This window comes from Cyclopterus lumpus, chromosome 10 (assembly GCF_009769545.1).
Source record: "Cyclopterus lumpus isolate fCycLum1 chromosome 10, fCycLum1.pri, whole genome shotgun sequence".
NCBI classification, from domain to species: Eukaryota; Metazoa; Chordata; class Actinopteri; order Perciformes; family Cyclopteridae; genus Cyclopterus; species Cyclopterus lumpus.
In genome coordinates this window covers 8,441,201-8,457,634 of record NC_046975.1, presented here as the reverse complement: position 1 = coordinate 8,457,634, position 16,434 = coordinate 8,441,201, and the positions used below count along the sequence as shown (strand labels likewise).

The following is a 16,434-nucleotide window of genomic DNA, read 5'->3' as shown; positions in this document are numbered from 1 at the left end:
TTTGTGCCTCATTGATGCAAGACTCAAGATCAAGGGGTCTTTCCTTAAGTGAAGGGAGATATGTCAGCTTCGGGGCAAATAATCCTATATTACAAATGGAAATGTCAGCCCAATGGCAGTGCTAGAAGAAAGGTAAGGAGGTCATCAAACATTTGAATTAATTCTGAGATCATGAATATCCATGGAAGCCTGCCAAGATACGCTGTCATGCAAAGAAGTGTTTAGCTGGACAAAAGGTCACAGAGTCCCCAAAATATCTGCAATTAATAGCTTTAGTCCATTTTCTGGTAATCTGTCTTGAAATGTGTGAGATTTTGTCATGGATTAAAGAGCTGGATGGATGGACCTCCACTAGGGGGGCAACATAAGGTAAACAATTTTAAGGCTCAAAGGCAATATGAGAAATCATAGCAGGAGGTAACGCATGCATCTGAGCTCTAGGGTTTTGGGTTGCATATGCTCACACGAACACACCTGCAAGCCCCATAAAGAACTCAGGACTAAACCTAGCCCGATCTCCCTCCGTGCTGTGTTTCAACTACATTACCTCCACTCGTGAATATTAAAAGAGAACTGCGTATCTCTTTCTGCGTATCTCTCAAGACAGATATGCAGTAAATATTGAATGGAAAACTCCCCATCCACAGCACATACCTGTTTGATTTTGGATATTTGTGTGGTGTCAGGACGCAGGGAGTATTCTTTATTCACAGAATGAAAACTGTTTGCGTTTGATGTGGGACCGTAACGCAGGCAGTTTAATTCCCCAAGTCCAAATGGTCATTTAGCAGGGCTCTCACTTTAAATAGGATGACATGGTTCTTAACCTTTTGAAAACCATGGCCCCCAATTGGGGGCCGATTTACACATTATAGTTAGATTGTGTAAAACATTACAATAAACATGGGCACATTTGTTGATGTTATACATCAAATTTCCACACAACTCAAACACCAACTGAAGGAATTATTAAAATATCATAATCATAATTTTGTCAGGAGTCAGCCCACTCAGCACGTTTTCGGAACTAGCAACCCGTAGCTCGGTGCTATCAGAAAAAAAAAGCAAGAGGACTCCACACAGATTAAATATCTTTTCAGAATCATTCTGCGCAAAAGCATCACTGAGATATGAGCCAAAGAACACAGCAACATGAAGCAATTTAGCGCTTTAGTCACAAATGTTGCTTGTCTTTGGCTTTTTTTTTTTTTTATTCATTTTTCTTCTTCTAATCAACAAAGACTGCTGTATTTGATGTATTGAACACCATAAGTAATATACAAGTGAAATATATGGTTTTGTACATTTCGCCTAATTAATATGTACTAAAACCTCTCTAACTTTGTTCTGCTTTACTTTTTCTAAGTCAAACTTTGCAGAGAGACTGGTCCCATATTGTGCTATGATCTCTGTTGTGTTTTACCTTTGCTCTGCATCCTTCCAAGAGATAATCATCCTGAAAGTGCTTTTTTTTTCTAGACGAACCTGAAAATTCAACATTTGCTGTCTTTCATCCTTATTTGCTCTCAACCAGTAACACATATACTAATATTTACACATCTGAACAAAAGCACACATAGGTTGCCTTTATTATAACACCAATTATTCAAATAGCCTTTGTGGTTGCTGAGATACACCTTTTTTAGTTTGGGTATGTTATTTTGAGCAGAAAACAAAAAAATAGGTTGGTTTTCAAAAGGTTAAACTGCTAACTTTTCAAACACACACTTATTCTCGTATACAATAATGTATGTGTGCACATACTCCTAGTGTTATTTAGTGGAAGCGCATCACGCTGGCTCACAGAAGCAGGGCTGAGGCATTAACTGAAGCGGAGGAATCACTGATCTGTTCTCCTCTCTCTCCACCTGTATCTGTCACTGGGAGCATTTCAGTTCTAGCACTGAGCTCTGTTTGTTTATCTAAAGCAGACAATACATAGGTGATGCAGTTTATTCTGTCACAGAATTTGAATAGTGTTCCAGATACAGAAACCTTTCAATGAATAGCCCAATGTTGCAGTCTTTGCATAGACCTTGTATGCTTTACAGAAATGCACATTTGCCCTGGATACATTAGTTTTATATTTGGATGCAGTACAGCGCATTGTTCCCGGGCAGTGGGAGCAGATTGATAACAGAAATAGGAGATGTCTGCAATTTAACCTTTACATATCTATGAAGGTTGCATGACCGCATGTTTTTGATTTAATGTGTTGTAAACTACTCAGTTCTTTTGTTTTATGCAGTTGGTCTACATTGTTGTGTCAAAGCACTAACGTTTTTCCGGCAAAAGGCCAAAGTAATAGTCAAACCTCCCAATAAATCATGGAGTGCGCACTGGTTAAACATGCCAGTTGGACCACGGGTGCATCCAACTTTCCCCTACAAAGAGTCAAAGAAAGCTTCACCTGTTTTTGATATGATCCAGACTAATAGGCCAAAAGCTGTGGAAGCTCAGTTCTTGAAATGTCCAGCTGACTACTTGTTTTATATAAACTTTAAATTCAATATTTTAATTCTAAAAGATATAGTTAAAAGATTCCTAGTTAAAAAGTAAGTCAGAAAATATGTCTGTGCTTGTGTTTGCAGGTTTTGTCTCATGAAGCAGCAGCAGCAGCGGCTGCAGGGACAATGTGTTCAAACACTCGGGAGCTCTCAGCACCCTCCGCAGGCTGTCTGTCTGATTGGCTGAGCACTGGCCGTGATGTCACCACTGCACGCTATAAGGGCTCTGACAAATAGCCTGGGAGACACATTAGAAGAAACACAGCTCAACTGAGGGACTGAGTGAGTGAGAGACACTGAGATTAAGAAAAACAGACAATAGAAAGAAGGACATGTGACAGTAAAGGAGCTAACTAAACTGACATTTCTACTTTGTATGGGAGGCAGGAAACCAGACAACTACCTGTGGAGGTTTGTACTTTTATTTGTGCTTGGCTTGTTTAGCATACTGTTTTTTTAAGCTGTGCTTGCTGAAGGCTAGCAGGATGTCATTCATTATAGTTTTGGGGTGTTGGTGCTGTAATTTCTGTTCCCCTTTTTTTGTGGAAATACAACAGACACATCAGATCATTGTTTAATGCTAGTTGTTTTGATGCATTTACATTTAAATTGTGATTTTCACGTGTGTGTGTTTTATCTACATATGATCTCTTCAGATGGGAAGTACAACCCTCCTCAACGTGAGTGCAGGGATGTCCAATTCGTCATCGGACCCAACTAACAATGAGAAGGGTTACAGTGAGGCAACCATGATCCTGCTGGGCATGGTAATGTCCTTACTCGTTCTGGTCATTGTCTTCGGCAACATCCTGGTCATAATAGCGATCGCACGCTTCCAGCGTCTCCAAAATGTCACCAACTGTTTCATCACATCCCTTGCCTGTGCTGACCTGGTCATGGGTCTCATTGTGGTTCCTTTCGGGGCCTGCTATATCATCTTTAAGACATGGAAATTTGGCAATTTCTGGTGTGAGTTCTGGACTGCGACTGATGTGCTCTGCGTGACTGCGAGCATCGAAACCCTGTGTGTCATAGCCATTGACCGTTATTTGGCCATCACCTCTCCCTTCCGCTACCAGTCGATGCTGACCAAGTGCAAGGCTCGCATTGTGGTTGTGCTGGTGTGGGTGATTGCCGCCTTGACGTCTTTCCTGCCCATCCACATGAAGTGGTGGATATCAGCTGATAATGAAGCTACAGAGTGCAATGAGAACAGTAAGTGCTGCGAGTTCGACACCAACATGGCTTACGCCATCACCTCCTCTATCATCTCCTTTTACCTCCCTCTGGTCATCATGGTCTTTGTCTACAGCCGCGTTTTCCAGGAGGCCAAGCGCCAAATGAAGAAGATTGACCAAAGCGTTGGACGTTTTAAAAACGCCGACAACAGCAACCTCGAATCTCTGGAGACCAACAATGGGCGTGGCAACAAGAAGGCCAAGTTTTGCCTGCGGGAACACAAAGCCTTAAAGACACTGGGAATCATCATGGGGATCTTTACTCTTTGCTGGTTGCCCTTCTTTCTGCTCAATGTGGTGGTGGCCATATGGAAGGTGGAGGGCATTGACCTCACCTTCAGGATACTCAACTGGATAGGTTACGCAAACTCAGCCTTCAACCCACTCATTTACTGTCGGAGTCCTGAGTTCAGGTATGCCTTCAAGGAAATCCTCTGTATGAAGAGGAACCGCCTTAGCAACCCGGGGCCCGTGAACGGATACGTCTACAGCAGGCACAGCTGGCAGAGCGAGCAGCAAGGGAGAAGTAAGGGCAGCTTGGAAGACAGTGACACTAATGAAGGTTGTCTGGCGAAAGCAGCGGGGGTCTGCAGCATGGTGGACAGAGCAGTGGACCCCAACGGGAATTGCAACAAAGGCCTATCGACTCTAACGACCGCCCTTTAATCTTGGAGCCCTGAGACTTCTGTCAAAAAGGAAGATCCAGATATGTTTACACTGCTGTCATACACTTTTTAACTAATGAAGGTAGCTGCCTGGTAGAGACTGCTTTACAGAAACTATAATATAAATTATCAGCGGAGGAAAGTATTTCTGTTTCAACACAGAGAATAATCACTGTACGTAGATCACTTTTCCTTTTGTTACATTTCCCATGTTTAACTTTCATCTACCTCATCTTTTTCATGTTTTTTTTTCTTAACTGACTACACTGTACACAGGAGTTACACAGGGGCAGTTTATTTACTCCACTGAGTAAATAAACTGCATTATATGATTGCTAATTATCTGGCTCAGATTGAATTTGTGGGCAAGTTTCTTGTCTCAGAATTCTTGGCAAAAGAGCCCACAATTTATTAGCATAAACATGTTTTTGAAATTCAAAGTGAGTGTTGTTGGAGGCTGTAAACGTCCCATGGGACATGCCAATTTGGCACGAATAGCGAGTAATATTTTCCATCAGAGAATAGATGAGGAACATGGAAGTATTAAACGTAATGCCTCTTTGGTGCTTTATTTTAAGAAATACATTCCAAGTCAACCAAAATCATAATTTGGCTTTATTTCATAATTGTTTGTTTTTTTACTCAATTTTTTTAATTTATATTGATTGATTCAGTGTGAAAGCCAATGATGATGAACAGGTGTGGCATAATCAATCTCTCTCTCTCTCTCTCTCTCTCTCTCTGCCTGCTCTAATGTTTTACAGCCTTTTGCATGGGTGTTGCCAGCAGATTGCACCAGAGAAATTTAGTCATCTATATCTCACTGGTGCAAGCTGAAAAACGCCTCAAGAACGAGGATTGTATACATTGTATCAGCCAGATTCCATTGTGAGCCCTAAAGATATATAATATCTTTAAAGCAGGTGGCATTAATGTGGTTAATCCTAGGTATTGACCTTTAAAGCTTGCACCTGTTATACAAATAAATCCAGTATTTAACCAAGTTTTCTACTGCACAGCCTACCAGTCATATCCTTCATTCAGTCCACTGGTTCATTTATGTAAGATGTAAACCCGTCTTTGATCAATAATGAAGCCATTACATAAGCATAGGGAAAACTATAAGTATTTATTGTCCCCTCTATTTGGCGGTAGCAACAGTAACAATCCTTTTTGTTGCACAAGCCCTGTTTGTTTATTAAACTATGTGGTTGCTGTGTTTCAGCATGTACAGTGTTTACTGAAATCAGAGAAGCCGTTTCCTTAGTCATGGCACAAGGGTACAAACCACACACACAATAATAAACCGTTCGTAGAAATAGCCGAGCGATAACAGCGTTCCAGGCCGGAGACTAGTTCTGACTGTTCAGAGGCCAATAAACGGAGATGAGAAAAACAGTCCCGAGTAGTGCACCTTTGTCTCTGCTCCCTGACATTTCCCAGAGTCTCCTCACTGTAAACGGATGTCTGGATCTTTGTGAAATCCGTCTAACATTTGCATATGTGAGCAGTGACTCAGCTGTTCCAGTTGTTTCAGTCAGTTTCAGTCAGTCTACGATTGCCGCTGCTTGGTGCACAGTCTCCAGGAAATGCCCCCTATCCAGCTGAGTCGGCACAATAAACACAAATAAATCCATTATCTCTACCGTTTAGCTGGAGAATCAGATATCTCCCTCTGAGGGAACACTGAACTAGATTAGTACATTAGAAAATATACAGTTCCCAATCTGCATGATGCTATTTGATGAGATCCAAAGGGACAACCTGAAGTGAATCTCTTATTATCTCCCATCTTAAAATCATGGGCTCTTGGGACGTTTTGACATTGGTAAGCAATAATGGAACATTAGCGCTTCACATGCAGGTGCTTGAATTCACCCACTTTTCCCACACTAAATGACAGGTGTAAGCCCCTTTCCCCTGTCAGTTTGACGTTCCCTGCATCCTAATCAAAGTGACAGCATTCTAAATGTGGCTATAGAAGACGGGGCGGGGGGGGGGGGGGAAGCAGGGACTCATTGCCAGTCTAAATCGGTGTTAGTGACCTGTGTTTTAGTGCATGTAGCGTTGCCTCTGGTCAGCTGACTCGAGTTAAAACTGTGAACTTTGTTCCCTCAGAGGAATCCATATGTACTGTATTGCTTGGTTTGGTCAGAGCTGTTGTCACTGACCTTAGGAATAGACGCAAATATGTTGCCAACTTACGTCAGTGATTGCCATGTGAAAAAAAGTTTTCCTGTTGATCTTATTTGCTGTTTTCTTTTTCATGGATTTACAGCAAAGTAAATGCTGGGGTTGAATGTCATAACAAATGTTCTCCAGGTTGATTTTATTTTTTCTTCAGGATTTACAGCATTGCTTTCTAACAAATGTTTCAGGTTGATTTTTTCTTCAATGTCACTGTACAGGATGCACAAAACAGATAAAGAGTCTAGACCAAGATTTTTCCTATATGACTATTGTGTTTACGCAATTGACGCATTGATATTGATTAGTCACTGCTGGATTTAAAAAAAAAAAAAAAAAAAAAGGTTAAAACTTCTTGTCATTTTTAGATGCACTTTGCATGTGATGTTTGCATGTCTGCTATATATATATATATTTTTTTCCTATATGACTATTGTGATATATATCACTATCAATATGACTCTTTATATATATATTATATATATATATATATATATATATATAATATATATATATTATATGGATTTATTTGTATGTGGTAATGTGTTTGTGGACTATGGTGCAACTTCCTTTCAAAGTGATCTGTAGATTGTGAACTATACGTCCACACTGCTCCCTCCTGGCAGTGGCCTCTCCTTGCACCTCAACTGTCTCAGAGGTATTAGTGGTTATTGTTTCATCAATACGCTTGTATAATAGGGGATGCTATTCATGTCTTCACCTCCTTATGCTGGAGGACACAACACAGTTATGTCCAATGAGTCTTGAATCATTAATTGACGCTAGAACATTCCAAGTACCGCTGATGGTTTGTCTGATGCATACAATCCCTAGATCACCCTTCGGATCCACTGGTACCAACTCTGCATGCACGAAAGGTTCATTTAATACTGGATTCTGGGTTAGAGACATGTTTTAGAGAATAGATTATAATGTGGCATGTATAATATTTAGATTATTATCGTTTACTCACTTAAAGCAGCACTCCCACTTTTTATGAAACATTTGCAGAATTTCTGGAACAATTTAATCCATGTGTGAGTTCGGGAACTATAAACAATTACTGGCTTGAGAGTTCACTCGTTTCATAATATTTCGGTGGAAGTCCTTCTTCCTATTTGCAACTAAAAGAGCGAGAGTGATGAGTCTCAGCACAGATGATGTTGAAGGTGGACTGTCCTGATGAATTCATGAATGTGATTTCTCTATTAAAGTTAAACATATTACTTTTGCCGTCATGAAAAACAAACCTAATACATGTTAACGTTTTTTTTTCCCAACTGAAAGAAGTCGTCACTCAGCTGAATGTTTACAAAATGTTTTTGCACAAGTTTTTGTCACTGTTTGTTTAAGTAATTAAACATGTGGTGTCCCGTGGTATTTATGAAAATACGAAGTGTATGTGCTGTAACATTTGTATTCAATTAAATTATGTACAAGTACTGTCCTCATTGACGTGCCCTCTATGACAATTAGTAGTTATTCTATCTCTACCATACATAGAACTTGAGTTGTCTTCATGCATCAAGCCTGCACAGAGCAGTTAAATATATTTCAGTATGTGGAAACCAGTCATCAGCATGTGATCCAGATGGAATGATGGACAGGATGAAAATTGGGGTATTACCAACATTTTTCCACTCTCCTTTTGAAACGATGTGTCTGCTCCAACTGCGTGTCTGCTCCAAGTACCAGTATATATCAAGAATCCCCAAAAGATATGTAGAGCCATAAAAATGTCTTGATATCTGACACTTACCCAGAGTGCAAAGGGTTTTTTATTGTTCATTTCAAGCATTAAAACATGTTCATCTGCTGAATGAAGATTAAAAACCTAAAAAGTAGTTATTATAATTAGGAATGCAGAAATCCATGAGCAGAGCAACTTATCCAACAGGTTTTGAAAACCAGTTAATACATCAGGATTTCCTGGACAACATATACTCTTTATAACAAGTCCTACTTTATGGAACATATCCTCGGTTATATCTTTAACCCTCTATGGCTTTTTATCTGTCACACTTTCATTCTCTTTAAGATGTTTAGCATTTTTACTGACAAGAGTGGAAAAATGATTCTCTGGCTTTCAACCTGAGTGTTAATCAGTTTTCATTTTCTTACTTATATCTTAAAGCTCACAAAAAAAACTACTCTGATCTTCATCTCCTTCTACATTGACCATCAACTGGTAAGGATGAGGACTTTTAAATTGAGCAGTCTTTTAACACAATACCACGTATGTAGCACTTGAGTCCATTTCAATGATCTTTTTAAACAATTCTTTTAAATAGTCAGCTGGAAACATAAAAAACTCAGCCAGCAAATCCGACTCATGGAGCTGATGTTGGCTTAATTAGGCTAAACCTGATGAAACCTACTAGCAACAGTTCAATCAGCAGAGACATTTTTGATGAAGGTGTGGTGATAAAGTCTTGACAAAGTCTTTGGCGCTTGAACTCATTGTATCAAAGGGGCGTCTGTCCTGAACAGCAGGTGGCGGTGGCTGATAGAATGATGAGTAGATGAAGCTGATCAATCAAAGACTGCAGCCATTTTGTGAAGTCCTTGGACGGGAAGGATGAAGCAAGTCAAATATGGAACAATAGGCCAAGTAGGCCTGCCTGAACATCTCTTCCATATATTTACCATAGATTGCTATTTCCATGTCACATGACATGCAGTACACACTGCAAAAATTTCTATTGAGAGGCGCCCTAATAAATAGGCACTTGGGAAGGATTGTACGCTACGACGGCATTGAAAAACAAACATGTGAATGACACCATAGACCTATTTGAATTGTATTTATATCGAGGCATCTTCATGTAAATTCATCTACCAACCTGTCACCCTGTTGTCTTCCTCTTACATTTGAATTGTATTTATATCGAGGCATCTTCAGTGTAAATTCATCTACCAACCTGTCACCCTCTAATCCTTTAAAACTCAAGTTTCCCTGCAGCGGCACATTACAATTTCAGTTTAAGTCTTGTCCAATGCTCCATGTCTTTCAGGGGCTTAGACGTGAACTGTGGGCGATCCACAGGGATGTGTGCAGACATTTGTCTGGAGATATGCCACGCACTCCCTGGAGCCTCATGGCCAATTTTCAATACTGACAAAGAAACTTGAAGAAAATCATACACAACCTATTTTGCCAACAGTCTCTGCCGACTGTTGGTAATACATATCAGGCTTCAAGGACTCAGATCATTAAGAGCAAGATAAAAAAGGCAATTTCCCATATCTAAACCCACCATGTTTTATGAGTATGTTTTTGTTTTTTTTAAAGCCCTGTGGAGTGAAAACTCTCTGGAATCAATTTGTTTTGGTATACAGGATGACTGTCCTCTCAGAGTTTAATCATGGCAGTGATGCATACAGGGTGTGAACATGTGAAAACGTTCTCTGATGGATCGATAAGTCCTCTGGCACTTTGGTGAGTCAAGTGACCGCGGCACCACAATGTCTGCAGACCCCTCACTCCCAATGGCCTTACAGCAAGCGCATGCATGTGTATTTGAGAGCGTGGGGATGTCTGTGCGTGCATAGGCGCGTCTCAAATCATAGCTTGTCCACATCTGAAAGATTAGCTCCACCTGACCTGAGGTTATGAAAGCAAACATGAACTTGAAAAAAAAAAAAAAAAGTGCTTCGGTTCTGTTTTCAAAGTCAATGAAAACACAATAAAACTTGTTTAAAATACAAATATTTTATTTAACAAACAGGTTTGTTAATCATCACTGAGTGTGGTCACAACGTTGTGAAAAATTCAAGTGAATTTTTCAGATTTCACTGAACTAAATTAATTTGCGGTGCCTCTAATCTTCAGCTTCTTTCCCATTATCTTCCCTCTTACTTTCGTGTGTCTGCCGCTTTCCTCTTTGTGAGTAAATGACAATACGGTTCAAGTGGCTCCTCACAGACACAGATGCTGCCCTGTGTTCTCGTCAACAGTATATGTGCAGAACTGCATACATCTGTTTGTGCTCGTCTTTGATGAAAAATGCGTTCCGGCTTTTGGTTTACAAAAAAGTTGTCTAACTGATTGTAACAGCAACTTAACTGCTTACTGTCAGCAGGGAGTGTTGTACAAGTGCATTTCAAATGTCAGCACTGTTTTTAGTTTTCTTTATCTATTTTCTATACCTTGCTGCTGGTGGTGGATGACTGCTTGTGGAGATTTGGGATGAATTGGCACAATGTCCCTTATTTCTCTTCCAATGACTCAATTGTCTGAAAAAATATAATTTGCTTCCAAGTAATCGATTGGACTCCAGTATATTGTATTCTTAATTGTAAGCAATTGTATTCGTCGATGGCTTTGTTAGGTAGCACTCCGGTGCCTTTTGTAATGCTGTAGAATAGTTTTGTTTGGTTTAAATACAAAGAGAAGCATTGTATGGTATGTGGTCTAAGCTTCAGGACTTGACTTTGGAAGAACATATACAGTATCAACCAGTACCTGACTTTTAAAACACTGAAACATGGCAGCTTGACAAAATGCAGGCTGTCACTTTTTGGTGGATGTGCGTACACGAGTGGCTCTCGTCAGGAAATGTTCCTCTTTTTAAACAACTGGAAACCTCACAGTTTTTAAATCATCCAAAAGAAACACAAACACAGGAAGGAATGATTGTCACATGTTTGCAGTGTCCTACCAAGAGCCAGACTTGTCAGACCTCGTGGTAGTGGAATCCCCTTTATCCCTTTGACATCAGAATGATATCCCCCAGCTTTCCCCGACAAACTCAGTGTTTACTAAATGAGTAATAAGGTGCTAGAACATATGGAGACATGCCAACAAGTGTGTCTGGGTGTACGCCTTGTGTGCGTTTGTGTGGCGTCACCGGCTTATGTTTAATGTCCGGTGGCTAACAAGAATGAGAGTAAACCCTGATTCAACAATGGAGCACAGCATGTGAAATAGTAGCTATGAATTGTACTTGAAACACGTCTCCGGCCAATAGTAAACACTAATAATTTGAAAGTAATTTGTTTGATTACATGTCAGTTGCTTCTGCTTTATCAAAGGAATGGACACACGGGACTGTTTACAATCAACAGTTTCCTGTATTTAATATATAAAGCCATACCATTTTATTTTTATTTTATTGTATTGTATATATGTAAATTGCTGCTGCTTCAAGAAATTTTCCCCAGGGTATGAATAAAGTAATATCTTATCTTATCAAGCATTAATAACCAAATTGTAAATAACATGAAAAGGACTCACAACTATTCAAACCATGCAGTTAAAGTGCAAGGAACTCAAAAGACCTGTTCCCAGGCATTAGATCACCGTGTGGACTGAGTCCTGCTCGCAAACCTTCCTATAGATACTCACCTTGGCTCTAAGTCTCTCATGGAAAACAAACTGATCATCTTCATCTTTTAAACAGTGTAGGATATTGCAGCCAGAGGAATAGTTATTATTGTATCGATGCAGAGTGTATTTGTGTGTCCTGAACTGTACAGCAAACCAGGCCTGTTCTAATGGTACCGACATTGAACTGTGACCAAATCAGGTGCAGTGTATATTCCCAATGTCATCATTTAACTCTCAATACGTCTTTGGCTTCATCGTGTTGCTCACCGCTCCTCTCTTTTCAGATCACTTCACTTCCTGCCTTTGTGTGTTCCCCCTCCATATTGGGTTTGCCCGCCCCGCCCTGATGAGTTGCAGCTGTCCCTCCTTAGCCCTGCAGCCACCAGAGCCCCTGCTCACCCTGTATTTAGTCACTCACTTCTTCTAGTAACCAGTTCTTTTGTAAATTCGTCCTTATTCCTGCATTGATTTCCTTTAATCTGCCTGCCTGTTGGACTCTGTCTTTATTATTTATTTATTTATTAATGTCTATTAAAGTATCTTTACTGCCACTATGAATCTGCATGGGTCCTCCCTGTCTGTGCTGCATCCATCAACTTTGACAATTGGCATTTAACTCAAAACCGGAATACAAACGTGCTACCATGGGGTTATAATTCCATAAAAGGATTGCAGAGATGCTGTGGGAGTTTTGGAAACGCACTTGTATTTTTGCAAGAGGATTGACATTAAAATTGTTTCTTTCAAAGATGTCAAGCATACAGTTTTAACTTTGACTAGCCAGTCAACAAAGTGTGTTTTCTTTCATTTTCTTTCATGACAAATTGAGTCATTTCTGGTAAAGCCCATTAGGAATATATATTTTTTTTTAAAGAGTATGCAGCTGTGTGAACAAGAAAAATGATTCTCAAGGTCTTAGATGTAAGTGGAAACAAAGATCAAAGTGAGTCCTATATTTACATTTTTTCAGACTTCGTTTCTGGCTAATTTTCCTTCAAAAAATCCTGGACGTTTTGACTGTGACCATGACTCTGAAGCAGGGCCAAAGTTCCTTAAAAGGGCAACTTCTTGGTTGCCTTGAAGGCTTGGCTGACATTGAGGGCTCACTCTCTTTTTCTGACATCCTTTCTGGTAATTTTTGCAAACTGATAATACACAAAAAAAGTTCCTAAATGGTTACTAATCCAAAAATGGCTCACTACCTTTTTTAAATGTTTTGAATGAATTTTGCTTTTACATTTCATTTTTTCACGTATATTCGTTTTTTTTTCCGTTCCAACTCACTTCTCCTTCAAATTGTGTATAAATGTGAAACATGCTGATAGACAATGGTTAACCAAAGGGGAAAACAAAGAGCATCTGCTCTTCACAGTCTACACTAAATAATTTTCAACCAGTTAAACTGACTTCTTATTTCAATTCAGTTCAACTCAAAATAAGTAATACGTTCTTATTAGTGTGAGTTCACAAGTTCTTGTGATTTCCAGGTGAAAATACAAAAAATAAAACAGATTGTTTTTTAGGCTTTCACTGTAATTTTAACTGCTCTTGTGCATTACAAACATGTTTTTACATTAGAGCTTCAGAACCATTGGTTGTGCAGAACATGAACACCTTGTTGGCCTCATGACTGTTTACTATAGGAGAGTGAGGTTGTGTCACAGTTGAATAGCATATGCTGTTTATGGTAGTTGTAATACTGTTGCATGTTCCTAAATGTTCTTGAGTTCTAGTTATACTCACTTTAGTTTATATCTCCATGGGTTTCCAAGTGGTGTTGTTTTCCTGAAACTAATGTCTCAATCTGAGAATGTAATTTACGATAAAAGAGCATTGATGATCCTCTTGCTTCAGAAGGAAGTCATCCTGGTATAATATCATCGAATAACTAGAAAGTCAGTTGATTCATGGTCTGTAATCGCAGCCTTTTGTTCAACCTTGTAGGACCATGTTGAAAATCATTTATTCATTTGGTTATTGCTTTTTAACCATCACTTCTGTGCCAACAAAATAGACAGTAAAAAAATACACATTCAATGCACATAGGATTTCACATTGTTTGTTGGAAAGTTTTTGGGCCACATACTAACTTTGTGCTTTTCTGCTGTTGATATTAAATAACTTTACTTCAACATTAGCATTTAATGAAGTGAAGAGCAGAACATGTGTGAAGCAAAAGTCCCTAAAGATCTTGTCAATGTACAGGAATACTTAGAAAGGAAGCGCAATGCACTGCTTGTTTTGGCACAATCGGACGTGTTTTGAACTCATGCCTGTGAAGGAACGGAAGAAAGGCCTGCAACATTATACAGCATGCAGGCCACGTATGCAAATGTTCCTTTATTTGGCATTAGGACCTATTCCCTAACAGCTTCTCTTTGTTTGGCCTTGCCTCAACTCTCACTCTTGATTGCTTAACATTTCCCACAATTCATGCAGCGTCAAACTGAAACAAATCACTAGATATGGTCTGTATTTTAAACTCATCCTGTCAGGAGGAAATAGAATCCACACCTGTTTCAGTGTCATACAAGGACCTTCCTGCACAAATGGATGTCATTGTTGGACTTTAAGTGAACCCAGCCTTGAATATTGACAGAGAATACACTTTCCATTGTGCTCACCTTGGATTGCTGCCATTGCCAGGCAGATGATGGAAATCTCTCTTCCTCCTCCTGTCTCTCTCACCTGTCGCTGATGCAACATAGGCTGCAGCTGCTGTAGGAATTGTCTTTCACTGCCCACCTCTGGCTAAACTGAGGAAGGACAGCAGGTGAGGTGGCTTTTTACTGCAAACTCAAAATCAACCTAATAGCTCTCTCTTGTGGTGCTTTCAAGCCACAACAAATCCACGGCTTCCTTTTCTGGCTCTGAGGTGGAAAGCATTGGAAATAAAATGACCTGCACCCCCAGTGGCACACAGCTGTACAAACAGCATTGTCTCCTCGGCTGAGCGGCAAAGGCTGGCACAGAAGCCTTTAATCACTTCCAAACCAAGTGCACCTCGTTGGGCAATGCAGCACACCTGCACAACTTCTGTGCCATAAACACCATAAAAACACATCAATGAGCAACACCGTTGCACTGGCTGACATGTGCCTGCATTACAATAAACATGGACAATGTAGCTTACTTTAAGTATCCATAAATTCTCACTTAAGCACCAAATGTGCATTATTACCAACAAAAAATGGTCCCCAACAAATGCATGCTGTGCCTGGTGAATAGCAAATAGTTTTTAATTTGGATTGAAATGTAGCTGTATCTTACTCCTTAACTGTAATTATTCATTAGTTTTCTGAAAAATTTCAAGAAAATGATAAGGTGAACCACAGACCTGTAAAATGAGGCGCTATACCGAAAATAATATTTTAAAATGACACTACACAAACATAGCATATGTAGACACTGTGCAACCTTGTAATACCTTTTGACACAGTATGTTTATGGGTAATTTCTTATTGCCAACTTATTGTGGGTATTGATCAAATCAGAGTTTATTATGTCATATCCTGTGGTATCCTGGATTTGTGGGTTTTCACTAGATGGTGTTCAAGAAGAGAATCAACAACGAAACCTAGGACTACAATGTAAAAGGTTTCATTTACATCTTTGTGGATGAAAACATATTTCAAATAACACAACAGTATTCAGACATTTAAATCAGTAAATACAATATTTAAAGACAATCATTTAAATTAACAGTGCAACGTTTGAAAGAGCCAGTGGAAGAAGCCTTGCCCTTTTCCCTTTTTCTTCATGTCCTGTCCTGACCTTAATATGGAGGTTCAGAAAGGGGGAGCTGGAGAAACTGGTGGAGGTGGCACCTTTATCCGTCTTTATTTACCATCAGTTATTTGAGGAGCACTGCTAAAAACTACGGAAAAAATTACTGAGACTTTTCTCGAAAGAAAAAAAAGAAATACTAGTAACGTGTTTTCAAAGATTTAAAAAACTGAGAGGCACAAACGGTTTGGGCCAGGTGGAAAGTATTGAGATTAAAATGTAGGTGTTGGGCTTTTCATTAGATATGTTGACAGTAAGAAAAATGTATTAACGTGTTTTGTTGCTGTAAATACAATTGCGTCCCATCAAATCCCGTTGTGTTTTCCCTGACTAATTCTTCTGATTGAGTGTTGTTATGTATGTATTTCTCCCATATTTTAATAGGAAAAAAAAGCACAAACAAACACTCGGCTATCAAAATAACATTCTTTATGTTTGAGTCATATCTTCCACAGATACAAAAACGTACATTTAGAAAACATATACAACAGGCGCAGTGAACTGCGATAACCACAGAGTGTATTATACAAAAAGGCACATGCTTTAGAGTCACTAATCCTCTGAAAACCTAACAGTGTTATTGACGTTGTCTTTCCTATAATAAGTGCCATGTGGCTGGAACGTTGGAGTCAATGTGCTGGTCAAGAAACATGTCACCAGACAAAGGAAATGTTAGTGAAGAACGTCATCGAAGTCGACCTGTTCACTGCGTGTGTCACCGG

General features: G+C 39.5%; 1 protein-coding gene across 1 annotated transcript; it reads left to right on the top strand.

The window, feature by feature from the left end:
• The first annotated feature begins 2,771 nt into the window (after positions 1 to 2,771).
• adrb2a (adrenoceptor beta 2, surface a) lies at positions 2,772 to 6,380 on the top strand. Its single transcript, XM_034544303.1, has 2 exons — positions 2,772 to 2,918; positions 3,164 to 6,380. The coding sequence occupies exon 2, from the start codon at positions 3,164 to 3,166 to the stop codon at positions 4,409 to 4,411; it is 1,248 nt and encodes a 415-aa protein (XP_034400194.1). The 5' UTR covers positions 2,772 to 2,918; the 3' UTR covers positions 4,412 to 6,380.
• The last annotated feature ends 10,054 nt before the right edge of the window (positions 6,381 to 16,434 follow it).